General features: G+C 42.5%; 1 protein-coding gene and 1 non-coding gene across 2 annotated transcripts; both read left to right on the plus strand.

The window, feature by feature from the left end:
* Positions 1-313: 313 nt before the first annotated feature.
* On the plus strand, positions 314-12,166 carry AGR3 (anterior gradient 3, protein disulphide isomerase family member). The gene is made up of 7 exons (XM_040965068.1): positions 314-419; positions 3,861-3,924; positions 8,992-9,044; positions 9,868-9,944; positions 10,482-10,545; positions 11,215-11,298; positions 12,058-12,166. The coding sequence occupies exons 1-7, from the start codon at positions 314-316 to the stop codon at positions 12,105-12,107; spliced, it is 498 nt and encodes a 165-aa protein (XP_040821002.1). The 3' UTR covers positions 12,108-12,166.
* Positions 4,303-4,408, plus strand: LOC121145961. The gene has a single exon (XR_005882120.1). It is a non-coding gene; the product is annotated as a U6 spliceosomal RNA (small nuclear RNA).
* Positions 12,167-27,820: the final 15,654 nt, after the last annotated feature.

Raw genomic sequence — 27,820 nt, forward strand, 5'->3', positions numbered from 1 at the left:
ACCTCGTTCAGAAGCCGGTTTTGTGTGCCTCAATCCAGTTCTCTCTTAACTGCCTTGCCCTGTGCCCGGGATGCCCAGAGCGTGACTTTTTACCGAGTGAGCATTCCCTCAGTTCATTCTATTTCAAAGAAATTTTAAAAATAGAACCTGAATGGAATTTGTGAGTGGTTAGACCACGTCAAACCAAAGAAGCAGAACAGTTTGCCCACTCCGGTTTGCTCTGGCTCTTAGCAAACGTCTGTTAACAGCAACAGGATTCTGATAATTATCTTCCGTCCTCCAGCTGCTCCTGAAGAACCGCCTAGAAGGCGCGATGCTACATTATGCGTTGGCCCTCTGCCTGCTTCTCATTACAGTCTCCTCCAATCTAGCTATTGCCATCAGAAAAGGAAAGAGGCCACCCCAGACACTCTCAAGAGGTATGATGGTCTCATTTGATTTTCTAAACTCAGTCCTTTGGATTGTTGGGGGGAAGAAAATGCTCGGTATTTCCATCCATATTCTAGCTAGGAAGCAAACTCAAGTTACCAGATTTCTGTTGTCTGTGGCTTCAGAATAGACTTTAAAGAAAAGCAGTGAGGATCGGTTGAGTTTTGGTAGGGATTTAAACTTATTGGTAATAATAACAACAATTTCCAATGGCAGGCATTTGGCCCGGTGCTTAAAATGCCCATATTCTGTATTAGAGGACCGAGGTTCAGTGTCTAAATCTCCTGCCTGACTCCTGCTTCCTTCTGATGTGTACCCTGGGAGGCAGCAGTGGTGCCTGGAGTAATTTGGTCCCTGTCACTAAAGTGGGAGACTTGGAATAAGTTCCCAGCTCCTGGTCTGGGCTTGGCTCAGGGCCACCTGTTGTAGGCATTTAGGGAATGAATCAGCACATGAGAGCTCTAGCTCTACCTCTCAAATAAACTTAAAATTTTAAAAAGTTATTTGTTGTATCTTTCGGCAAAAGTAGTGGAGAATTGAATTACTGTCTCTTACTAGAATAACAAGAGCCCTAGAACACAGTTGCTTGGTATGTCATCAGAAGGTCTTAAAAGAGTGTTCTTTGACATGTGCTCCAATTCCCACTCCTGCTAATTAAGAAAAAGAATTGTGTTGATTCTATACAAAGTTACCTAGAAAATTATACTTTACAGCAACTCCTGAGATTTTAGACCAGCCAAGACCTTACTCTGTTGATTCCCAGAGACACATTGCCATGGTTTCAGGTGTCTTCAGCTAACTTTACCATTCATTTTATGGTTAGAAAAATTTTCCATTTCTGTGCTATTTTTCCTTGGCCTTAGAAACAAATATGACATCAGGTGTAAAGAAATATTATTATAAATAAAAAAAGTTTACATTTCCTGGTAAGTTAAAACAGAACCATCCATCCTTACCCAGGCAATTCAGAAATCAGCAGTCTAATTACAGAGGCCCTGCTTGTACTTGGAGCAATCACATGAGTGGAGCAAGCCAATGAAAACCTCATGTGGGATCATTTAAATTCCAAAACATCGATCTGCTTTCCAAGTGCACTCATTTATTAACAGGTGTACTGAATGCCGGCCTAGGGCACATCACTGTTTACCTGTTAATTCTGTCTGCACCTGCTATATCCAGAAACTCAATTTTTTTTTTACCAAAGAAAAAATGCATTCAAAGGGAGAAACACAATTTCTCATGTATTTCTATATATTTCTAATCACAGGGATATTGAACAAAAGCATCAGGTAACCACATAAAGCCAAAGACTCACCCAGGCACAGCCCTGAAACCCCTTCTATGACTGAGTGAGGACACATCGCTACACACGCTCTGTGTTCACTTTTAAATGTCGGCTCGAAGCTTTTGGTGAATTTGATGAAAATATATTAAATACATAAACTGTATTCTATAGGGTTTAATAAATCTTCTATTTCAAGTATTAACGAACTATTTTAAGAGTGAGAATTAACATTAGCCAAGAACCCCATTATTAAAATTCAGATTGTATGTAGCTTGGCTTATTGCCATCTACTGCTATGTAAGAAACAATGGAGAGAAAAAAGCTCAAAATAAATGAGGATTAATGGTGGGAGAGGGAAGGATCTGTGTGAAGTATACAGGTAGCACATGGAGCAGAGAGCAGCACCAAACAGCCAAGTGATACAGGGTGATACAGGAGAAAAATTTTAATTGGATCAAGACAATGTTTCCAGAAATGAAAGTACTCGTGCACAGAATGATCCAAAACAACCTAACTGCTGTTGAATCAAGAGAGCTGCCCAGCACCCAGTGCATCACCCACCATGTGGTAGGCACCCAGTAACAAACACATGGAGGGAATGAAGCCAGAGCTACAGGTGGAATCAGGAGCCACACACAGAGATGCTGAGGAGATGTCAACTTCTGGATCACCTCAGCCCTGTTGTGATGATGAGACAAAGCACATCAGAAATAATCAGACTCTAACTTGGCTCCTGATGGGACCGAGAGGGTGGGATTACAGTATCACATGTGTCTTCCCAGTGACTGGTACGGAAAGGCGCATCTACAACACACACTCTCTCGTGTGTGAACCTAAATGCAACAGGCAGAGATCAGAAAATACGAATTCCTCCCACGGCTGATGCTCTAGCACTGAGTGATGCTTGCAGCAACAGAATATGGAAAAAAGAGGCTGGGGTATAACTGCACAGTAAGTTTCCAAAATGGATTTTCTTTGATGTATAATGAAACAAAGTTGGAGAGAATCACTCAGCAGTATGACAGAGGCTAACAGGTTTGGATATTATGAGGTGGTGAAACGAGCTTAAACCTAAAGGAGTCTCCCAACGTAAAGATTTTAAACCAGGCAAAAACAAACCAACGACATGGCTGGTGAGACTGTGAAATGATGCAGCCACTTTGGAAAGCTCCTGCCAGCTCCTCAAAAAGCTGGAACTGGAGTTACCATTGGCTCAGCGATTTTACTACCATATCTACACCCATGAGAAACAGAAATTTAAACCCACTCAAAAGCTTGCATCATAGATCCATAGCAACATGATTCAGAAAGTCCAAAAGAAAAAAAGAGGGAATAATCCAAAGGCTCATCTACTGATGAACGGATAAGCAGAATGTGGTATAGCAATATAATACAATGATATTTAACCATCAAGAAAGAATTTGGTTCTAATGCATGCCACAACATGAGAGGATCTTTAAAATATTATACCAATGGAAATAATCCAGTCACAAAAGAGGACATATCATATGATTCCAGGTATACAATATGTCTGTGATTAGCAAATCTAGCAAATTTGCATGGTCCTAACCAATCAGATAATCAAAACAACATTTATTAAATACTTACCAGGTTTAATGCCAGGGGCCTTAAGGGCAGAAAGACAGTCCCAAATACTTGTACTATGGTCTGAAAGGACTTTACCTATTTGTGCCCAGTTGAAGTGTGTATCCTCTACGCAACAGCCTATAGCTTGGCAGTTCAGATAAATAAATATTGATAGTTAGGTTGCTACTTATCAAACATTCATCTCAGAGTTCTTGATGTAGTCTCCATTAACGTATTGTTTTCTTGGGCTAGTGCTATGATTCAACAGGCTAATCCTCCACCTTCAAGCACCAGCATTCCATATAGGCAATGGTTCATGTCCCAGCTGTTCCACTTTCCATCCAGCTCCCTGCTTATGACCTGAGAAAACAGAGGAGGATAGCCCAAGTCCTTGGGACCCTGCACCCAAGCGGGAGACTCAGGAGAAGCTCCTGGCTTCAGATTAGCTCAGCTCTGGCCCTTGTGGCCATTTGGGGAGTGAACCAGTGGATCGAAGATCTTTCCATCTCTCCTTGTCTATATAAGATCTGCCGTTCTAACACATTGTTTTCTGTTTCAGGATGGGGCGATGACATCACTTGGGTACAAACTTACGAAGAAGGTCTCTTTCATGCTCATAAAAGGTACACTGTCCATTAGTTAATTTCAGTAGGTTATATATATACCTCATAAAAGATCCCAAAATGGAAGTGTTAGCTTTTTAAAACAACTGGCATTGCTAGAAAAAAAAAGAAATGAATTTAGAAAAATTATATGTTAAAAATATATTAATTCGAATTCAAATCCATGCTTGAATTTTTAAAAAGCAACTTGCATTTCATATTACTAACTTATTTAAATCAGTCCTAACAAGGAAACATCCATTTCAGGCGGGAAAAAAAGCCATCATGCTTCCTGGAAAAAAGAAACACAAGGATCCCATTAAAGTCTAGACAACTCAGGGCCACGTGCAATCACCACAATGGCTGTCATTACTCTGAGAGTATTAAGAATGAAATTGTGTACTTGCGTTAGCAGCACATATACTTAAGTTGAAACAACACAGAGAAGATTCTCATGGCCCTGAAGATGGATGACATGCAGATTTGTGAAGTGTTCCACATTTATCCTGTGGTTTGGCTACTGGGAGTGGTCCCCTTCCTTCGCTCACCCACCTTCCTGCCCCGACCAGTACAGGAGAAAAAAAAAAAAAAAGGAAAAACTGGAAGCATTTGTCTCACCCACTTTCCCCAGTACCTCTACCCTCCTCACCCCGACCAGTGGTCCAACTATGTAAACACCATGAAAAAAATAAAAAAGAAAGAAATTCAATGAGAAGTACTAAAATTTCGAGAGGAGAAGGTAAAAGTCTCCTTATTTGCACCTGATGATCTAAACATATTGTGGTAGCACTTGTGGTTTTAAAAAAAGAATGTGAATCTCTAAACATAGAATTATAGGTATAATATGTGTCTATATAAATATATACGTGTACACATGGATATGTATAATAACATACATAATACCCATCCCTATTCATAAATACACCTATATCTGAGTATGTGACCTGAAACTTCCAGAAAGAAGTAATAAGAGAAGGTGGCATTGTGGAGCAGCAAGTTTAAGTGTTGCCTGTAATCGTATGTCAGATCATCAAGTTCCAGCCCTGGCTGCTCTGCTTCCAGTGCAGCTCCCTGTGAATATGCCTGGAAAGCAGCAGAAAATGGTCTGAGTGCTAGAGGGGAGGCCAGGGTGGAAGTGCTGACCTCCTTGGGTCAAAACTGATCAGATCTATCGATTGAAGCCATTTGGGGCATAGACTAGTAGATACAAGATCTCTCTATTTCTGCCTCTTGCTCTGTCACTCTTGCAAATAAATAAAATAAATGTTTTAAAAAGAAATTGCAAGGGTAGGCATCTTACCTAATGATGAAGATGTCTGTGCCTCATATCGGAGTGTTTGGGTTTGATTAATACCTGCATCTGGTTCCTGACTCCTGCTAGCACAGACCCTGAGAGACTGTAGCGCTCTCCATTAGATTCCTGTCACCCATTGGACCTGCACTGAGTTTCCAGCTCCTGGGTTCAATATGGCCCAATCTAGGTGTTACCGGTGCTGTAGAAATAAACTTGCTGTCATCCTCAAAATGAATTTTAAAAAAAAGGAAGAGAGAGATGAGGAAAGGGGAAAAAAAGGGAGAGAAACGGAGGAGAAGGGGAGGGGAGGGGAGGGGAGGGGAGGGCAGGGCAGGGCAGGGCAGGGCAGGGCAGGGCAGGGAAGGGAAGGGAAGGGAAGGGAAGGGAAGGGAAGGGAAGGGAAGGGAAGGGAAGGGAAGACTGCTTACTTGTGGAAACTACAAAGGGAGTAAATATTTTTTAATGTTTATTTGAAAATTGTTCTTTTTTATTTGAAAGAGTTACAAATACAGAAGACAGAGTTCTTCTTCATTGATTGACTCCCCAAATAGCTACAGTGGCCAGAGCTGGGCCAGTATAAAGCCAAGAGCCACGTGTTTCATCCAAGTCTCCCACCTGATGCAGGAGCCCAAGAACTTGGGCCATCCTCCACTGCTTTCCCAGGCCATAAGCAGGGGTATGGATTGAAAGTACAGCAGCTAGGACTTGAATAGGCTCCCATATAGGATACTGGCACCATAGACTAGCCTACTATGCTCCAGTACTAACTCCTTAACTTTGAAATTTTAAACCAGCTGGATTGGACTCTATTTTAAAAGAAAAAAAGTACAGAGAATAGCAGGTGGCCCAGCAATCAAGACACTGCTTTGAATGCTCACATTCCATATTGGAGTGTTTTCGGAGTCCCCCTGCTAATATGTGTCTGAGAGACAACAAGTAAGGATCCAAATATGTGGCCTCCGCTGTCCACAGCTTTGAGCCCTGGCTCCTGGCTCTGGACTGACTCAGACATGGATGAAAAATCTTCTTATGTCTCCCTGCCTGCATGTGTCTCTCCTCTTTCTCTCTCTTTCTCTTTCAAATAAACAAATATATAAATATATATTTTTTCTTCCTTCTTTTATTACTATTACTATTTTAGATACTCTCTACATAGTTTATCAGGGTGATAAATATATTTTTTAAAGAAACAGAGAATCAAATATGAAAAGATAGTTGGCTGTTAAGGCTTTGGGGAAGGCTTTGATTTTAGAGTCCCAAATATATCAAAAATAATTCTGTCTACTCAGGCTTCTCCCAGCCTGAATTTACATTAAACTGCAGTAATGAGTTCCTACCTGTTACTTGCTTATATTTCAAGATACAGATTGAGTAAAATTATTAACAGTTCAGAGTTCCTACTTAACGCTGTGGTGGGGACCACAGAACGGTAGCTGGAATTCGGGACTATGCAGGCGTTGGCTGCAATCACCTCTGTGAACTGCTGAGTCACTAAGTGGACAGCGGAGCCTGGCAGCTTTGATGTTCACGGTCCTCTCACACTGCAAAATCATTTTTAAAATAGTCTTGTTTATGCACATTTTTCTTCAGCTAATCTTCTAATTTTTCTCTTAAGAGCAGGAAAGCCAGCCAGCTGCCACAAAAACTTTAGTCCCTAGTGCCAGCGATGTGATGCCAGATGAAGCTGCGGGTTGCGATGCCAGTGTCTCACCTCGGAGTGCTTGTCTGAGTCCCAGCTGCTCTGCTTCTGATCCAGCTTCCTGCTGATGTGTCTGGGAAAGCAGCAGATGACAGCTGAAGTGCTTGTGTCCCTGTCACTCATGTGGAAGACCAGGATGGAGATGGATAGGGTCAGGATCAGGATCAGGGTTAGGATTAAGCCCTACTCTGACTTATTGGGTTAGGACAGGATCAGGGCTAGGGTTAGGGTTAAGCCCTACTCTGGCTTGTTGGGTTAGGGTTAGGGTCAGGGTCAGGGTTAGGGTTAAGGTTAAGCCCTACTCTGACATGTTGGGTTAGAGTTAGGGTTAAGCCCTACTCTGTCTTGTTGGGTTAGGGTTAGGGTTAAGCCCTACTCTGGCTTGTTGGGTTAGGGTTAGGGTCAGGGTTAGGGTTAAGCCCTACTCTGGCTTGTTGGGTTAGGGTCAGGGTCTGGGTTAAGCCCTACTCTGACATGTTGGGTTAGGGTTAGGGTTAGGGTTAGGGTTAAGCCCTACTCTGGCTTGTTGGGTTAGGGTCAGGGTCAGGGTTAGGGTTAAGCCCTACTCTGGCTTGTTGTGTTAAGGTTAGGGTCAGGGTTAGGGTTAAGCCCTACTCTGGCTTGTTGGGTTAGGGTTAGGGTCAGGGTTAGTGTTAGGGTTAAGCCCTACTCTGGCTTGTTGGGTTAGGGTTAGGGTCAGGGTTAGGGTTAGGGTTAAGCCCTACTCTGCTTGTTGGGTTAGCGTCAGGGTTAGGGTTAGGGTTAAGCCCTACTCTGCTTGTTGGGTTAGGGTCAGGGTTAGTGTTAGGGTTAAGCCCTACTCTGGCTTGTTGCAGCCATTTGGGGACAGCAGATGATGGTTCCTCCCCTCCCCTCCTCTCTCTAACTCTGCCTCTGAAATAAATATTCTTTCATCATTTATTTTGACATTAATACAGAAGTGATCTTGAAAAACAGAGAACTCTCAATTAGATTATTTATGTGCTGTAGGTTGGTATAAGAGTGAAAAAGATGTGAAAATAATGAAATATTAACATTTGTACTACTAATTTAAAAAACGTAAACAAAAAAATTTACTTTCCTGAAGTTGTATACCAAGTGTTCACTGAAAATGCTTTTTAAATAGACAAAAACTTGTTATGCCTGAATGTTTTTGTTTTGTTTTCACACACTTGAAAAGAAGAACAAGAGAGCAAGAATGCAAGTGAGAGAGAAACTTTTGCTTTCGTGGTTCACTCCCCGAACAGCTGCAATGGCCCGCACTGGGGCAGGTCAAAGCAAGAAGCATAGAACTCCTTCAGGGTCTCCCATGTGGGGGCCAGCCACCCCCATGCACTTGGGCTGTCACCATGTGGGGGCCAGCCACCCCCATGCACTTGGGCTGTCACCATGTGGGGTCAGCCACCCCCATGCACTTGAGCTGTCACCATGTGGGGGTCAGCCACCCCCATGCACTTGGGCTGTCACCATGTGGGGGTCAGCCACCCCTGTGCACTTGGGCTGTCACCATGTGGGGGCCAGCCACCCCTGTGCACTTGGGCTGTCACCACTTGGGGGTCAGCCACCCCCGTGCACTTGAGCTGTCACCATATAGGGGTCAGCCACCCCTGTGCACTTGGGCTACCATCCACTGCTTCCCTGCATGCAGCAGCAGGAAGCTGGGTTGGCATCACAACAACCAGGACTAAACCCTGCGTTCCAGCAGAGGTTGGGGGGCCTCACTGACAGGGGCTTAACCTGCCATGCCACAATGCCAGCTCCCAGACACGAGCATGTATTCACACTGTTTCCTCATCTCTGAACACAGAATCTACTCAACTCACCACTGTACTATTGTGTACATGAAAATCACACGATGCTCTTCATATTCTGAGCGTTCCTCCCAAGCATTCTGATTGGGTGGGTGTGGGATGCAACTGTGAATTTCTGTTCCTCATAACCAATTTAGTGATATTGATGCAGTCAGCTGTGGAGCCGCCTGGGGAATAACATTTCTGTAGACAGTGCTGTTGTTTGTAAATCTAAGTCTTTGTTCTGCTATCCATCTTAACTCATGGTTAACCACTTGCCTTATTTTTATACTTTCTTTGTTTAGTAACAAGCCATTGATGGTTATTCATCACTTGGAAGACTGTCAGTACTGCCAAGGTATGTCAGCCACTGAAATATTATATTTCCAAAAGGAAGTAGAAGCTATCTGTTAAGAATAGCTAAGAAGATACCCCCAGCAAATTCTACTACCCCCCCAAAGAAACTTAAAGATGGACAGGCATTGTGGGGCAGTGGGTTAAACCATTGCAGGGAATGTCCACAGCCTATATAAAGAGTACATTGTTCATGGCTTCTCCACTTCTGATCCAGCACCCTGCTAACTCTCCTTGGATGTAGCAGATCCTGAATATTTGGTTTCCTCCAGATAGCCACGCAGGAGATTCAGGTCAAGTTCCTGACTTCTGGTCTTATTTGCTACAGGCAGTTAGGGTGTGAACCAGCAGATGGAAGCACTCTCTCACTGTCTTTCTCTCTCAATCCTACCCTTTCTGTCACTCTACTTTTCAAACAAATACAACTTAAAACATGTTAAGACACCTGCCAGAACATGGCAATAATGCTTAAGGGAAGCAGATTGCTAGCAAATTACTGAATCTATTGCTGTTGTTTCTCTATAGAATTTGATATTCTAATGTGGAGAGGTTCTTCCAGTAGGAAATTATTTTACTCAAGAAGTTAAGGGATCACGTGAAACTAGACAACCAGTGTCATCATAATGTGACTACACCTTGATGTCTCTGTGGACAGACTTTGTCTGTCACTGGGAAGCAGAGAAGGACAGAGTGGGAAGAGGTGAACAAACTGACCACAACCCAACTGACAACAGCCAACAAACGCATAGCAACAGCTTTACTTTGCTATGCTGTATGGAAGCTATCTTCATCTTTACAACTCACTGGCATTCTGTTTTGCCTCACAGCACTAAAGAAAGTGTTTGCCCAAAATGAAGAAATTCAGAACATGGCTCAAAATAACTTCATCATGCTGAATCTCATGGTAACAGCAACTCTGCAGTGATTCTTGACATCGGAATTGGGGCTGATGCAGTGAGAGACGGGGTTAAACCACCACTCGCAATGCTGCTATCCCATATCACAGTGCTAATCGAGTCCCAGTTGTTCCACATCTGATTGAAATTCCTGCTAATTCACCTGCAGAGGCAGCAGAGGATGGCTCCAACCTTGGGTCCCTTTCACACATGTGGGGGATAAAGATAGAATTCCTGGATCCTGGCTTTAACCAGGCCCAGCCCCAGCTCCGGGGACCATGTGGGTTAAGAAACCCAAACCTTCTCTCTCTCCTTCAGTTGCTCTGCATTGTAAATAAATAAATAAATGTATAATAAATATGTAAATCATTTTAAAATCATAATTTAAAAATGTTGTCTACTTCAAACATATGCATAGCTGAGTGTTAGCTGATAAATATAAATTCTAAAAAGGTCCAAAAATATTAAATCACATGAAACTCTTGTGAAATTAACTGCCAACAACAATGCAATGCAACAGCATTCACCCTTTTTCTCCCCTCCAGCATGAGACCACCGATAAGAACTTGTCACCTGACGGCCAGTACGTGCCTCGAATCATGTTTGTGGGTAAGTTGTAACGGGTCACTTGTACCTAATTAGAGGAAGCTTCAGGACGCTGGATGATTTTGTTGGGTTTAATTGCTAGTTCAAGTGCTCTTCCTGTTTCAAAGGAAGACATTTATAATGCAATCAATGACAGGTCATTATTTTTGCCATCAGAATCCACGAAACCATGGCAACCTTAGACCTACTGAGTAAGGCAGCAGAGTGCCTGGGTTCAGTTGGTAGTTTCACTCCCGACTCCAGCTCCCTGTCGGTCCCTGGCACAATGCCCTGAAGGGTCTCAGGGGAGAGCTGGATGGGGTTTCCAGCTTCTGATTTCAACATAGCCAGGGGTACTGAGTGCATCTGAGCAGCAAACCAACAGACAGGAATGCTGGCTCTCCCCCTCAGATAAATTAGTTTTCCTTTTTACAAAGACACTATCTATAGTTCATCAATTTTTAACATTATTGAAAAGTAAATTATGCTAATAACACAATGTCCCCCAGTGAGTTACCAGGACAGTGACCCCGCTGGATTCACAGAAAACTATGACATACTGAAAAAAAAAAATTGAATTAGTTTCATCATGAGTTGATATGTATGAAACTAATTTGCCTATAAATTTGTTTGCAAGTCATTTTAGAACAGGGGACAGAATCATGCTTCAGTGTCTCGCATTTTTCTTGGCAGATCCTTCACTGACAGTGAGAGCTGACCTCACGGGAAGGTACTCTAACAGACTGTATACCTATGAACCTCAAGATGTGCCCATATGTAAGTAGTCCTTAATACTTAACTCCTGCAGCAGTAGCAGCTGACCCCCACCGGTGTGTTAAGATGCCCTACATTCACTCTGCTGCACCACTAGTGCTGTCCACAAACCAGCATCCCTGGGGACCAGCTGTGGGACTGAAAATATAAACTCCTATCTCCCCCCAAGCCCAGAATTTCTGGGACATCACAGACTTTCTGTATTAACTGGGATATCTAAGGGATCTTAAGGTTGCTAAATTTTGAGATAGCTGTAAACAGCACAGCACACCTTAAAATGACAGAAACCTTAGGAGAGACGGTGCATTCTCCCAGCGTCCTGATCACACAGTATGTCCTCTTAGTGGGATCTTAGTGGGATCTTTTTATCTTCTTGAATGCCTATCAGCAAGAGGTACAGTCTTATGTAGGATCTTGATCCATTTCTTACAATATTCATTGCTAACTCTATTTAGCAAAGCTGAATCTTTGTGAAAAGTGATCATAACCAAACAAAAATCAGTTTAAAAATATGCTCCCTCAAAATCTCTCAGATAACATTACGTAACACAAGGTTCATCACCAACCCTGAATGGTCAGATCTCTAAATTTGTATCCATACTTTTGCATAGCATTCCTTAATGCTTCAGATGAATTTCCCTATTAGCAAAAGGCTACTGAAGATTTAAGTTGAAAATTCTGGAGTTAGCAGATTGTAACATTTGATTGATATATATACATATATATATATTAAATTGCATAATAGATTCATCCTTGTTTCAGTGATAGAAAACATGAAGAAAGCGCTAAGACTTATTCAGTCTGAGTTATGAGAGCTGACGGAAAGACGGCTTCCCTTCTGAAACGCCGAATGTCACGAGGAAACCCCTGGCTCATTAATAAAGACTAAATGTGTAAGCATATGCATTTTGCAACATTACCTGCAGCATTAGCAGGGAAGATCTCTCTGTCTCCCTTCTGCTCTCTCTCTTTCTCTCTCTCTCCCTCCCCTTTCTCTCTCTGCAACTCCGCCTTTCAAAGAAGTAAATCAGTCTCTCTTTTTTTGAAAAAAAAAAAAGGAAATAAACTAAGTTGTATTTTTAAAATTCAAAGAAAAATGAGTGGCGTTTAACCTAACAGTTAAGACATCCATCACCCACCTTTCACTTTGCCTGGGTTCTTGATACCCATCTCTGGAGCGTGATTGACAGGTGCCTGCTAACAGGCATCCTAGAGGCAACAGTGATGGACCAAGTGCTTGGGTCCTGCCACCCTAGTGGGGGTTCAGGTTGAGTTCTCCACCTCAGCCTGGTCATGCCAGGCTACTTGCAGAGTGAGCCAGGGGACTGGAGTTTTTTTGGTTTCTCTCTGCCTCTTGAATACATGTTTTTAAACGCAACTACATTTTTATAAATTATCAAGTAAATATTTGCAAAGTTTTAATAGTTTCAAGAAAATCATAAAGGCCACAGGAAAACTGGAAAAAAAAAAAAAGGTTCTTAACTAGCAGAAGAGGAAGAGGATTTTATCCATTCTGAAATGGTCAGATCTCCAACCACCAGTCAGTCATTCCCAGGAGCCTCTTCAGGGTCCAACATCATGTCTTCTATTCCTTTAAATAACACTTAGACCAAAGCTCCTGCCGCTGGAAATCCCACACTCAGCTTGGAGTAATTAAAAGAATTGAGAAGCTCTAGATTTTATTAACCAGAAATTTTCTAACTCATAGGATTTGAATGTATTTAACAAAATGTGAACTGCTTTGAAATATCAAAATATATCCTTGAGTGAAATACACACACACACAGTGATGTAGACCAGATACTGGTTAATACACTGTGACAATCAGAGAACCAATGGTTTCCTCTGGTTGTTATTTGATCCCAATTGGGTTTTCAATTTTAGCAAACTTTTGGTAAATTGTCCTTGTTAGATAGAAGTGAAATAATCTAGATATTCAAGTAACCTATTTGCAAAAGAACATTAAATGTTCTATCATAGAATGCAATATTTAATTTTTGTTTTGTTTTAGATCAAAGCTTAGAATTTTTGAAATGAATGCAAAAAGGTCAAAATGCATCGGCATTCTTTAACAATTTAATGTACAAAGTCTGAAGCAATAGAACTGATCTCATTGATGCCTAAATCATGCAAGGCAAAAATATCCACACATATTTTCAGGGAACCACAGAGGCGATCGGTTGACAATTTAGCTGTTGTTTTAAGAATTAATAAATAAAACTGCAGGAAAACATGTGAGTTTAACTTGGCAGGAAAGATGTCTGTGTCCCTCACAGGGGAGCTTGGCTTTGTCCTTCCACTGGCTGGAGATTTCAGCTTTCTGCTGATGCACTCCCCAGGACACAGCAGAGATGGTTCATGAACTGGGTCTCTGCCACGAATTGAGTTCCTGACTCCTTGCTTCAGTCTTCAATTCACATACAAATGTAAAAAAGGTGATCAGTTGATTTTTTTATAACATAAATGTATATTTTTTATTTTGAAATAATTACACTTATAGAAGGAATTATATTATGCATGTGGTTATTACCCACACGCATCTATTATATGTTTAATGATTTGATGGTCAGAAACATCAGACAATGGAGTCTGGTGACCAGTTTAGTTTTCCTTATCTACTCTAACTTTTTAAAATCTACATCCTGGTGGATGTTTCTACCTAGTATTTTCACTTTCTGAAACTTGTTATTTGGATTCAGTCACTTCTAGTGTTACCTCTACATTTGGTGTGTGTTCATGTGCTTGTGGTCTCTGTGTGTGTCTGTGTATGTGTGTCTTTATACCCCTTACTTTACCTCTGTAACTGCATAAAGTTCCTCATTCCTAAACATACCCAACCTGTTGATCAAAAAATTACTTGTATCAACTCCCTGAAATGGTAGGTGCACTTCTACATGCATAAGTACTTTCAAAGGAGAATTTTCAGAGCTTTAATGAGTTTCAAAGAGATGTAATAATTTTTAAGTTAGATATACAAAAGTACTTAGAATAGAGTTACATCATAAGACAGCAAGTTTAGAGATAAATAGCATTTTTTTAAAATCCAAACACGTCCAATGGCATCTCTTTTTGTACTGTTTGTTTCTTATGTGAAGTTAGAATGATGTGCATTTTCGCTTGCTCAGATACTCCAAGTTTAGAATGGCTGCAATAATCTCCTCCTATTCCTTTAATCCCTCTCCCCGTTTTATTTTTCCTAAAACATTACCTTACTATGTTTTTAGCTCTTGTATTTCTAATACATAAATTTATACAACCTATTGAGTACTATGTGAGGGTTTTAATCAGTGTATATTGTGTAATATTCAATTCAGAGTAAATGTACCTATCTCTTTTGTATTTCAGTTTCTGAAATTCAAATAGCTCAATTATTTCACTTCATTTCATCTTCCTCAGTTGTCAGCATTAACGCTGTGCTCTGGGCTAGTTAACAGGGTTGGTATTGCGACTCCAGACAGCAATTGAATAAAGTAAAGCAAGCCTGCTTCCTTTACCCCAGAGAATCCATAACTTAGTGATGAGATGCCAACAGGTGGGAAGTAAATGATCAGCAAATAACGGGACAGGGACAGATGGGATGGACAGAGATCCCCGCTGTCTTTGTCATGTGCCACATGAAACACAGGGCTCCTGCATCTTCACTGTCATGAGAACTCTGTGATGAAATTGAAACTAAAATAGATTGCAGGGGCTAAAGAAACTCATGCTTACTGATGTCAGCCTGAATCAAAAAAGTATACTGAGTTATCTTAGGGGAGTGTCTCAGCAGCAGCTTAGAGTTCATAAACAGATGCCAAGCTCCAGACACACGTACGGATTTTAGTTACTTATCTATTTCAAATGCAAAGAGAAAAACAGAAGAGACAAAGACTGAAAGATCCTTCATCTGATGGTTCAACTCTCCAAATTCTGCAAACAGGTGAAGCTTGCCCAGGGAGAAGCAGGAGGCAGCAACCATCCAATTCTCCCACGTGAGTGACAGGGACCCACCTACTTGGGTTATTACCTGCAGCCTCCCAGGGTACACTTCAGCAGGAAACTGGAATGGGAGAAGGAACCAAGGCACAAACCCAGGCAGTGTCTCAACTGCTGAAGCAACTGCCTTCCAAAACTCTGCAATGCATTAATTTACAATTCATAAAGATACAGAGATTTTTCTCGTATTTACAGAAATATATCTTAAAACACTTATATAATCATTCTTATATATGATATATATACTTATATATATACTTATATAAACATTCTTAATGAGTAAAACAGAATAAACATCTGCCCTGTTTTTAAAAATCTGTTTCTTGGGTCTCAGTGTTGTTGTGCGGTAGGTTAATCTATCGCCTGCATCCCATATGAGCACTGGGAGTCCCAGCTGCTCCACTTCTTGTCCAGTTCCCTGCTAATGTGCCCGAGAAAGCAGCAGAATCTGGCTCAAATGCTTAGGTCCCGGTCACCCAACCTGGAGACCTGGCTGGAGCTCCTGGCTCCTGACTTCAGCCTGGCTAGCCTGGCCAGTGTGACCCAGCCCTGGCCATTGCAACTATGTGGAGAGTGAGTCAGGGAAAGATCTCTATTGTTCTTGCTATCACTCTCACTCTCTCTCCCTTTCTGTAGCTCAGCCTTTCATGTAAATAAATAATAGTTGTTTCTTGAAGCCTGCGCTAGGCTCGTCAGCCTGATCCTCCATGCTGTGATGCCAGCATCCCATATGAGTGCCAGTTTGTGTCCCAGTTGCTCCACTTCTGATCCAGCTCTCTACTTATGGCCTGTAAAAGCAGCAGAGGATGGTCCAAGTCCTTGGGACCCTATGTCCACATGGAAGATCGAGAAGAAGCTCCCAGTTCCCAGCATTGGATAATCTCAGCTCTGGTCATTGCAGCCATTTGGGGAGTGAACCAGTGGATGGAAGAACTCTTTCTCTGTCTGTCCTTCTCTCTGTAAACCTGCTTTTCAAATAAACATAAATAAATCTTTAAAGATAAAAGTTGTTTCTTGTGCAATGTCTTTTTCACAGAATCGAAAACCCTTGGGGACAGAAAACCCGTGTCCTACCCTGACCTCATTGTTCTCATATAACCACAGGAAGCAACTTGTCTGTTGGGAAGACAGGAGCGTGAAGACTGTCCTCAATAGAGAAATGCAATGAACACAGACAAGATCCTACACCCCTTTTCTGGAATACATCCACTGAATTTTTTTTTTCTGGATATTGATTACTACAACTTCTGGAGATGCAGTATGGTTATTTCCTAGGAGAGGACGCCACTGCAGGTTGAACTGTATGTCAGTACACACACACACACACACACATGCACAGACAGGGCAGTCCCAACCCCACTCTGCCGATGTGACTTATTTGGACATAAGGTCCTGGGTGATACAATCCTGAAAATGAGGATGTGCTGGAACAGTATATGCCCCTAGCCCAATATGACTATTATGACAGAATTAAATATGACAGAATTTGGCAGCATCGCATAGACAGGATTTCCTGTGAGACTGTAGACGTAGATCAAGATCATGAAACAGAACCCAAGGAATGCCAGAGGTTCCCAGGCTAGAGACAAAACACGTGCTCTTCCACTGCTCTCAGAGGCAGCAATCAATTACAGGTTGCCACAGTCCTCAGTTTTCTTTCTTTCTTTTTAAGATTTTTATTATTTATTTTTATTATAAAGTCAGATATACAGAGAGGAGGCGAGACAGAGAGAAAGATCTTCTGTCCGATGATTCACTCCCCAAGTGACCGCAACGGCCAGTGCTGCGCTGATCTAAAGTCAGAAGCCCAGATAATCCTCTGGGTATCCCACACGGGTGCAGGGTCCTAAGGCTTTGGGATGTCTTCGACTGCTTTCCCAGGCCACAAGCAGGGAGCTGGATGGGAAGTGGAGCTGCAGGGATTGGAATCGGTGCCCATATGGGATCCTGGTACGTTCAAGGCGAGGACTTTAGCTGCTAGGCCACGGCACCATGCCCCTTAGTTTTCTATCATTGGCTGAGCTACAACTAAGTTTATGAAATACAATTAGGTCAGTGCTCACATCCAATTCTCCTTTTCCGGTATCTCAGAAGGGCCACGATGTCTCCAGGCAGGACCAGAGCACACACATGCCCAACCTTAGGAAGTGAGGTGCCAGGCTTTCGGTCATGTTGGACACTTCCAGGCTGTGCCCAATGCAAGGGGTGGACCTTGAGATGTGCAGGTTCACAAGTGTTGCTGGTAGTCCTCAACTTCGCTTTCTCTAGCTACCTACTAGTCCACATTAGCAGTATTTGAGTATCCTACACCCACATGTATCGCTTTAAGGAAATCTCTGATATGAACAGCATGGTTTTTTCTTTGTCACACTATGTACTGTTACAGAAACTTTCAAAGAAAATAGTTGACCTGTGGCTCCATTCTTCAATTGTATACAGATTTCTTCCTACATTAGGAAACTACATTTTTCCACCTTGACATTTCCCAGACTGGGGCTCCTCACCCCTGTGCCAGCTCTGGGTGAACTCTTGCCTCAAGAACCCTTACCCTCTTCAATCACCTTTGCTTCCCCAAACCTCCTTTAAAATCTCATCTCCATTCTGAGAACGTATTCACAGCTACAACCACTCAACGCAAGGTCCTCTGCTTGAATCACTTCCACTGTGCCACAAGAGAGGACACCAAAGCTTTAGAGGCTCCAGGTAAAAGGTGTGAGTGGCAAAGCAGATTAGGAAAAACTTTCAATTGCCCATTAAGATCTTACCACTCTCTCTCTCAAACCTGGAGCTGCTGTGTACAAATCAAACTCTTCTAATTTTATTAACCCTATGGGACATTTGAGAATTGCATTCATCTTTTTTTGATGCTATTTAATTTTATTTTTGATAATGTTTTCATAGTTGGTTGGGGTGGGATGGATTGAGGATTAGGGGAAAGTGAGTGAGACCATTGTTTCCAAATTTTCTTTTTCTTCTTTCTGTATCTGGGGGAACAGGAGAGATAAGGGGAGAAGCCACACCCAGCCTCCCAACTGCCTCAGCACCCTGGAATGGGGAACAGTCACCCAATGTCATCCCAATGGCCCCTAATATGGAGCATGCTCCGAGGGTTCTGCTTAGGTGGTTTCGAAGGTTCTGAAATGCTGTAGAACTCACCAATCCAAGAATCAGAAAATCCTATCAAGGTTCATTGACTGACATAGTCCACCTTGGAGTCTCCAGTCATCCAGATATTTGCTGTCAATGCCTGTTTGGGGTAGTTGATCAATTCATTCTGTTTTCCTTCCTTTGCTATGGGACTGGATGTCTTCTGTAGGTCCCAATGGACTGCCATATCCCCCATGTGCATCCAGGCATGTCGTCCACTGTTCCACCTGAGCCACTGAGGAGACTGTTCTAATACATGTATTGTACGGTCAGCAAGTACAGTGACCTTGTCAATGAAAATCCCTCAGAAGTCATTCCGCACCTACAACATACTCCTCCAGAGATTTTCCCTCCTCCTACATATCCCCTTGCCTTTTTCCCTGGTCAATCCACAGTTCCTGCACCCGGGAGCACATGCTTACATATAGGTTACTGTGCTGGCACACCAGTATAGTTAGCACAAACTTGGCATTAACCAGGCCCAGAATGCCCAGGAGCTATTTGCTGCTTTTCTCCCAGCTGTGTAACACTTGTCTAGGTATAAGGCAACCTAGGCCATTGCCAGTGACTGGGGCGGGGGTGGGGGGGGCACTATATTCATCCTAATTGTTTAACTCTTTGCCATCCTAAGAAAAATTGTTGAAAAAACAAACAAAAAACCCCACCATTTTTCCAAGAAATAGATGCAGTTTTACTTGTTTTCATGAACAAATCTGACACATCGTAATGTTTAAATCACATAAGTCACCTTTAGACTTTTAAACTGGATGAGAACTTTAGTAGAGATGCCTTCATAATTTGTTTCAAAATATTCAAACTCAAAAGTGCAACACTGGGCCCAGCATGGTAGTCTAGCGGCTAAAGTCCTCAACTTGTATGCACCGGATCCCATATGGGCTTCAGTTTGTGTCCCTGTAGTCCTGCTTCCCTTAGAGTTCCCTGCTTGTGGCCCTGGAGAGCAGTGGAGGATGACCCAACACCTTGGGACCCTGTACCTGTGTGGGAGATCCTGAGGAAACTTAGACCTCCTGGCTTCAGATCCGCTCGGCTCCGGTCGTTGCAGCCACTTGGGAAATAAACTAATAGATGGAAGATCTTCCTCTGTTTCTCCTCCTCTCTGTAGATCTGATTTTCTAACAAAAAATAAGTAAATCTTTAAAAAAAAAGGATTGGGGGACCAATGCCTAGTCGGTTTTCTGTCTTCACTTGTTGATGGGGTATTCCCATGCTGGAGGCGAGCCCCTGGGGGGAAGCGTTCTGTGATGGGACTAATAATGGTCATTTCAAAAAAAAAAAAAAAAAAAAAAAAACCTGGTGTAGGCGTTTAGGCCAGTGTGTAAACTCTGAAGATGCCCATGAGCCAGAGGTGCAATGCCTGAGTTTGATTCCAGCTCCAGACTCCAGCTTCGTGCTAATGCAGACTGGGAGAGAGCAGTGATGGCTCAAATGATTGGGTTCCTGAATCCCATATGGATCCAGATTAAGTTCCTGGCTCCTTGCTCTCTCTCTCTCTCTCTCTCTCTCTCTCTCTCTCTCTCTCTCACACACACACACACACCTTTCTACCTCTACCTATGCATTTCAAATTAATTAAAAATAAAACGTGGAACCAGTGTTGTGTCATAGCAGGTGAGGCTGGCATCAGCGCAATGCCAGCATGCCATATGGGCTCTGATTCTAATTCCAGCTGCTCCCCTTCCAATCCAGCTTCCTGCTAATGTACATGGGAAAGCATCACCCACATGAAAGACCCAGTTGAAGTGTCCAGCTTCAGCCTGGCCCAGACCTAGCTGTTGTGACCATTTGGGATGAACCAGGGATGAAAGAGCTCTATCTGTCTATTGATGATCTCTTTCTCCATCTCTGTAATTCTGGCTTTGAAATAAATAAATAAATCTGTAAAAAAAAAAATCAGTAAAAACTTAAGGGACCAGCACAACGGTGGCCACCACTTGTAATAGTAGCATTCATCTCCAGGCTGCTCCTCTTCCTGTCCAGCTCCCTATGAACACACCCTGAAAAGAAGGGGAACATGGCCCAGAGTTGGACCCTGGCACCGACATAGGAGAGCTGGATGAAGCATCTGCTTTGTGGTTTCAGCCTAGCCTATCCCTGGCTGTTCCAGCCAAGTAGGGAGTAAACCAGAAGGGGACGAACACACTCTCTCTCTCTCAAATGCTGACTTTCAAATAAAAGCAAATAAACATTTTAGAAAGATTTATTTATTTTTATTTGAAAGGCAAAATTAACAAAGACAAAAGAAGAGACCAAAGAAAGAGATCTTCTATCCACTGGTTCACTCCCCAAATGGCTGCGATGGCCAGAACTAAGCAGATCTAAAGCTAGGAGCCAGGAGCTTCTTCCAGCTGTACCACATGGGTGCAGGGGCCAGAGAACTTGGGCCATCCCCTGCTGCTTTCCAGTTGTGTTAACAGGAAGTTGGATAGGAAGAGAAGCAGTCAGGACTCAAACCAGTGCCCATATGGGATGCTGTCACTGCAGGTCCACCCAGCCAGCTCCAAATTAATTTTTTTTATTAAATGTAAATTTAAAACCCCCCACACTGAGCAGCCTATTTCCTATCCTCCTCTGTGCACCTGCAAACAGGAACAGGAAGTGAAGCAGGATGTGAAGCTGTGCACCTGCTAGGAGCAGGAAGTGAAGCCGGACGTCAAGCTATGCACCTGCTGGGGACAGGAAGTGAAGCAGCATGTCAAGTGGTTCATTCTGCCTCATTTATCACTTGCATTGCTCACACTGGAGTGAAGAATCCACGAATGTGCCCACAAACCACAGGCAATAGTGCTGTAGCCTCTTTCTGACCTCATTGCTGTGAAAAGCCCTCTCTCCGGGAATGTGAAAGCAATCTTTATGAGGTGCGTCAAACATACACACCCTTTTGGAATTTTATCAGGCAATCTTAGCACGGGGCAGGTCAAACAAACTAGGGCCCCACCGTGGCCATTGCCTGACTTAGGAGCCACAGAAACAGGATCCCAGCCCATATCCGTCTTCTTAGGGCAGGTGCTAGCTCCATTCAAGCAGATGGTGGATTTATGATTCTTACAGGCTCTCAACTTCTCAATGGCCAAATATTTGTACTGGACCAGAATAAATAAGAAAAAAAAAAATTTTTCCTGAGCTCCCAAAGTTCTATCTGAAGTTTCAGGACACCTCAGCATTTAAGCCCTGGGAGCAAGTCAGCGAATGAACCACATCGTCCTTCTTTGCTCTGCTTTAACCAGTCCTCACCAACAAAAGGAGAAAGTTGGAAAGGCAAAGGCATAGTGAGGACACTCTACCTCTGTAGGTAGGGTAAGTGTGCTGGCTTCTTTTCCAGGGGCTGGTTTTTCAACTACTTGTGGAAGAGGTAGAGTTGAATATTTGTTATATATATTATACTGATATATATATAATATCATACATCAGTATTACTTTTATTGTCACATAGGGACGCAATGGACAGCAACACAGGACCGAACAATCTCAGTAGAGCAACCAGTGGTTGCAGACAGGCTAATACTCACCCTCATCTTTTCCCTCAGCGTTGTCTGCTGCCACCTCCTCATAAACCTTCTCCAAGACAGCCATGTCCTCGCGAGCCTCAGTAAACTTTCCCTCCTCCATGCCCTCACCCACATACCAGTGAATGAATGCATGCTTGGCATGCATGAGGTCAAACTTGTAGTTCAGACGAGCCAGGCTTGGACAATGCCTGTGGTATTGCTCAGCATGCATGCGGCTCATGGGACACTGGCCAGGTCTCCACCAGGCACCACAGAGAGAGTCCGGTAATTAATGCCAACCTTAAAGCCAGTGGGGCACCAGTCCACAAACTGGATGCTGGCAGCACTGACATCTTTGGGAACTATGTCCCCACGGTATAACGAGCAGCAAGCCATGTATTTATTCCCACCCCTCATCACTTTTTTTGTAAGCTCAAGGCAAAATGGGCTCAAATTGGACATTTCTATTTGAAGCAGGCAAATTAAATTCCCAAATAACATTTCTGCCCCAAAAAATCTTAAGGCAAACAATTTCAAAGACAATTGAAATTTTCTCAAAAAGATCAAGGGGCAAGAAGCTCCCTTGTAACAGCAAGCAATATCTCTTTTCTCGAATAAAACAGAGGAGTTAGATGTTGTACCCGCACCAAACCCCTGTGGAAGAGACAAGGAAGAATCTCCTAGCTCCAGATAAGCTCAGCTCCAGCTATTGCAGCCACTAAGGGAGTAAGCCAATGGATGGAAGCTCTTTCTGTCTCTTCTCTCTGTAAATCTGATTTTCCAATAAAAATAAATCAACCTTTAAAAAAAAAAAAGAATGACCTTTTAAAAATATAGAGACAAAGGGGCAACAGATATACAAATCTGAAGTTGTCTATAGTAATGAGGATAAAAATAGGTATAACATCAGTGTTACTGGAGTTTAACGTTGCCACTAAAAATAGACACTGACACCAAAAGATTCTGGAACTTTCTAACACTCCTTGATGGAACGACTCCCTTCTTTCTCATCGTAATACCTTTGATTACAGCTTGAAGTTTCCCAGAATCACCCCTATAGTTGGGCTTTCCTTGCAGTCTAAATTAACACACTCTCCCCAGTTTCTCTCTGATAACCAAGTATTTTATAGAGCTAGTAAAATTTTGTTACTTGGAAACCTTTCTTTCAAGATAGTGCAATAAAAATTTTATTACGGCTTGACGTTTATGCCAAAAGGAATCCTGGATAATTTTTAAATGGTGTCACAGAATAAAAGCAAATTAGGAACTTTTATAAACAATAATCCCCTCCTAGTACTTTCTTCAAAGTAGCACATAAAGCACTTCCATAAAGCTGGCTCTCTACCCAATGTCTTGCCAGGGAAGTTGGAAGAAGTTTTCCTACTTAAATTAAGAAACATAACCAATGCTTATGGTCTACCACAGAAGAATATTAAAAGGTAAACTAGTAAGAGTAAACTTTTCATGAATCAGCTAGCTCTAACTTCTGAAAGACTTACTTATGTATTTGAATGGCAGAGTTACAGAGAGAGAGAGAGAGAGAGAGAGAGAGAGAGAGAGAGAGAGAAACAAGCAAGAACTGGACAAAGCTGAAGCCAATAGCTTGGAACTCCATCCAGGTTTCCCACTTATGAGAGTAATGTTGAAGCATTTGAACTGTTTTCCACTGCTTTCCCAGTCACATAAGCAGAGAGCTCCATTGAAAGTGGAGCAGCAGGGTGAGATGCTGGTAGCACCTTAATCCACAGTATCATAATGCCAGCTCCTCATTCTGACAAGAAGCTGTTTCTTGAGTCCTCTTCCATTAAGAATTTATATAATACTGTCCTATAAAGGATGCTGATTCTCGAATGACTTTTACAACTTAAGTTATTGGGTCAGTTATTTGGTATAGTGCCCAACCCTTCCAACCTTTGCATTACCTGTTGTTTGTTAATTTCAGGGCTTTCGGAGCCTGATAGGCATCCATCAACACCATCGGTTTGAAACCAGGCAGGAGGATGAACTAACAGAACTGAACTCCTCCACAAACATCAGCAAAGACCCCAACCCTACCATAGCAAGGAGGACTGGATAGACAAATCAAAAAAGAACATAGCCATCTTCAACTTCAGACAGTAACTGGATCTAGCTCATCCAACTGGTAGGAAAGCCTTCAAAAAATGGACTAACATGGTCTCTTTTCATATTCGAGGGAACCTCAAAAAGTCTGTGGAAAATGAAATTAAGAGATAAATTTCAATTCGTATAAAAAATAAAACTTTTTGGATAGTAGCCACTAAGATAACACAATGGGTTAGGCTATCACCTCCAATGTTGGCATCAGATATGAACACTGGTTCAAGTCCTTCCTGCTCTATTTTCCATCAAGCTCCATTCTAACATTCCTGAGAAAAGGGGAGGAAAATGGCCCAAGGACTCGGACCCCTGTACCCACAGTGGAGACTCAAATGGAGTTCCTGACTCCAGGCATCTGCTTGGTCAAACTCTGGTCTCTACAGCCATTTGGAGAGCGGACCAGCAATGGAAGATATCTCTCTTTCTCTGTCTTCCTCTTTTTTTCTCTCTCTTTGGAACTGCTTTTTACGTAAATAAATAAGTTTTTAAGGTATTATTTACATGCATAAATTCTAAAGTTTTGCCAGCAAAATAAATTTGTCTTTAAAGGCCACATTCCATAATCTTTCTGGAGTCCTCTCACACAAACTGCATCAGACACGTTTATCTCAATCTACTGATATTTGGTTTTAGGTTAAACAGCTCAGGTTTTTCATTAATATGTTATCTTAAATAGCTAAAGGTTCCCACCTAAAATTTTATTTATACCACATTTTGGCATTATCTCACATTTCCAAATTATATCAACGCTTAATGTTAAACTAGCTAGATGTGCATTATTAATAAGTCCAAAGTAATGGTAATTGCCAGTATAGCTTCACCACAACACAAAGAACACTGTTCCAAAGTAGTTATTCACGTCTGCTTGGTTTTACTGCTAGTGTTCAACCTACAGTGAAGTTTCTATTGCCTGTGCTGAATCTACAACCCAGAATCATCCATCCTTGAAAAATACAGAGATCAGAAAAAAAAGGTAATAATGATACAGGGGCTGATGCCATGGTATAGTAGCCTAAGATTCCACCTGCAGTACTGGCATCCCATAGGAACTCTGGCTCACATCCTGGCTGCTCCACTTCCCATTCAGCTCCCTGCTTATGGCCTGGGAAAGCAGTGAAGGATGGCCCAAAGCCTTGGGACCCTGAACCTGCATGCGAGACCCAGAAGAAGCTCCTAGCTTCAAGTTTCAGACCAGCTATTGCATTGCAGTCACCTGGGGAGTGAACCAGCAAATAGAGGATGTTTCTTTCTGTCTCTCCTTCTCTCTGTGATTCTTCCTTTCCAAAAAGAATAAATGAATCTTTAAAAATGAGAATATGGAGAGCTACAGCAGATTTGCTTTCTCCTTTTGAGTATCCCAAATTATGTTTGATGACTTAATTAAACTATTATATGTTGCAGTGCTCAAGATATGGAGAGGAAATATAAAATAAGAATGTAGGGATCGCCATCATGTCATAGTACATTAAGCCTCTGCCTGCAGTGCCAGCATCACATGTGAGTACCAGTCCCAGTCCCGACTGCTCCACTTCTGATCCAGCTCCCTGCTAATGCACCTGAGAAGGTGGCTGAGAATGGCCCAAGAGCTTGGGTCCCTGAACCCATGTAGGAGACCAGAAGAATCTCCAAGCTCCTAGCTTTGGACCAGCCTAAATCCAGCTATTGAGAGAGTTGGGCCAGGAGACAGAAAATCTCTCTCTCTCTTTCTCACTCTGTAGAGTCTTTTTCCTAGCCAAGACTCTTTACCAATGTGAGTTCAATTCAAAAACAACCTCCAAATACTACAAATAGTAAGATACATAAAGCCAACACTCAAGGAATTCACTACTACTCATAACACTCATAAACTTGATAATCATCAAAAGACGCATTGAGAAAAACAATACCCAAGACTGACTGTCGGAAGAGAAGTAGGCTCGGTTTTCCAGAGTCAGTAGAGCCCTGGATTCAGATGACACAAGATAAGGTATAAGGCCTGTGTTATACTTCTCATCCCTGTCCCCCAACACACCCAGAATGTTGTGTTACACTTGAGTATAGAAACATTAGATACCTTAACATGAATACTTTTCAAAGAGATGCTCTGCATCTAGTAGTACAATAATGACTTGATACCTTCCACAACGGGACACTTAGCTTAGATCACCACTGACCACCACTCACTAACACACACTAAATCTAGGGTTAGGGGGCCTACCTCCCATCTTCTCCCCCCAGATACAGGAAGAAGAAAAAGAGAATTTGGAAACAATGGCCTCATTTACTTTCCCCTAATCCTCAGTCTTTCCCACCCTGATCATGTATGTAAATGACATCAAAAATAAAATTTTTAAATTTTTTTATTTTTTTTAAGATGTATTTTTATTATTTTTTTATTGGAAAGGCGGATATACAGAGAAGAGAGAAAGAGAGGAAGATCTTCCGTCCGATGATTCACTCCCCAAGTGAGCGCAAAGGCCGATGCTATGCCAATCCGAAGCCAGGAGCCTCTTCCGGGTCTCCCACGCGGGTGCAGGGTCCCAAAGCTTTGGGCCGTCCTCAACTGCTTTCCCAGGCCACAGGCAGGGAGCTGGAAGGGAAGCTGGGCTGCCGGGATAGAACCGGTGCCCATATGGGATCCCGGGTGTGCAAGGCGAAGACCTTAACCACTGCGCCACGCCGCCAGGCCCAAATTTATAAATTTTTAAAAAGCTTTTTCCAAAAAAAATTTATCAAGGAGTTTATGAAAATGATTGGTTAGGCAAAGTTAGCAGATTTCTTTCCTGCAAAACTTTATACAGCCTTTGGTTGGCCAGCGTGTAGCCCTTGATAGTCACTTCCTTCTTTATATATTTCCCTAGATGACACATCTTGGAAAACCAAGCACTAATCCACGGTTTCTCTTGTGTCATTTGCTGCATGAAGAAGAACAGAGTGTGTGTACACCCCAGAGCTGAGATTCCGGACAGATGCCAAAGCAAAAAGCAGAGCTGCTAACACCGATTCCAATGGGTTACTCACTTTCCTAGTCACATTAAGGTAACCAGAAGGTTGTAGACAGCAGATAATTTAGGGATGGCACATCCTTTGATCCCAGGTATGCACATAAAGCCATGACTACGTGACTGGCTCTCGGTCAAAATTCACCCACCCACATCACCAGAACTCCTCTGCCTTCTCATCCATCAGATCTGTGTTTTGATGTTGTGAATATTTCCTGTAAGTCTCTATTTAAAATTTCAACCACTAAGCTTTCTGCTACATTGTCAGGGGTCCTAGAGAGCAGGCAAAATTGTATAATAAATAAGAACTTACTCAACAGCAAAGTTCCAGGTCTAACATCCCCCCAATTTCCAGCTGTGTGACCTTGGGCAAGTGATACATACCACTCCCTTGGCTGCAGTTGCATTCTGTATAAAGTAAATTCAACAATGCAAATCTCCTCACTATCTAAATTCAGCGACTGAACAGACCTGAATAAATCCCTTTTTACTCAAACCCCTATTAGCTGCTGTCTGAAATCAGGAAACAATGGGGCAGGCATTTGGCGAACCTTTAGAATCTATATCCCGAGTTGCAGGAGCTGCCTGTAAGGCCTTGCTTGTTTCCCAACTAACTTCTGTGAATGTACACCCTGAGAGGCAGCAGGTCATGGCTCAAGCACTTGATCTAGTTCATTTCTGTGGTAAACCTGGATTGAGCGCTAGCCTCCTGGCTTCTGCCTAGCCCCAACCCCAGCTGCCATAGTCATTTGAGTAGTGAACGAGTGGATGGAAAATCTCTCTACCCTCCAGAGAAAG

Source organism: Ochotona curzoniae, unplaced genomic scaffold, assembly GCF_017591425.1.
Source record: "Ochotona curzoniae isolate NIBS_2020 unplaced genomic scaffold, NIBS_Ocur_1.0 scaffold_3835, whole genome shotgun sequence".
In the NCBI taxonomy this organism is placed as follows: domain Eukaryota; kingdom Metazoa; phylum Chordata; class Mammalia; order Lagomorpha; family Ochotonidae; genus Ochotona; species Ochotona curzoniae.

What these genes read in the sequence shown, in the direction of transcription:
- AGR3 (XM_040965068.1), top strand. Translation starts at nt 314, where the DNA reads ATGCTACATTATGCGTTGGCCCTCTGCCTGCTTCTCATTACAGTCTCC. An exon ending in TCATCATGCTGAATCTCATG is followed by an intron (nt 9,945 to 10,481) that starts GTAACAGCAACT and finishes TCTCCCCTCCAG; the next exon opens with CATGAGACCACCGATAAGAA. An exon ending in ACCTCAAGATGTGCCCATAT is followed by an intron (nt 11,299 to 12,057) that starts GTAAGTAGTCCT and finishes TCCTTGTTTCAG; the next exon opens with TGATAGAAAACATGAAGAAA.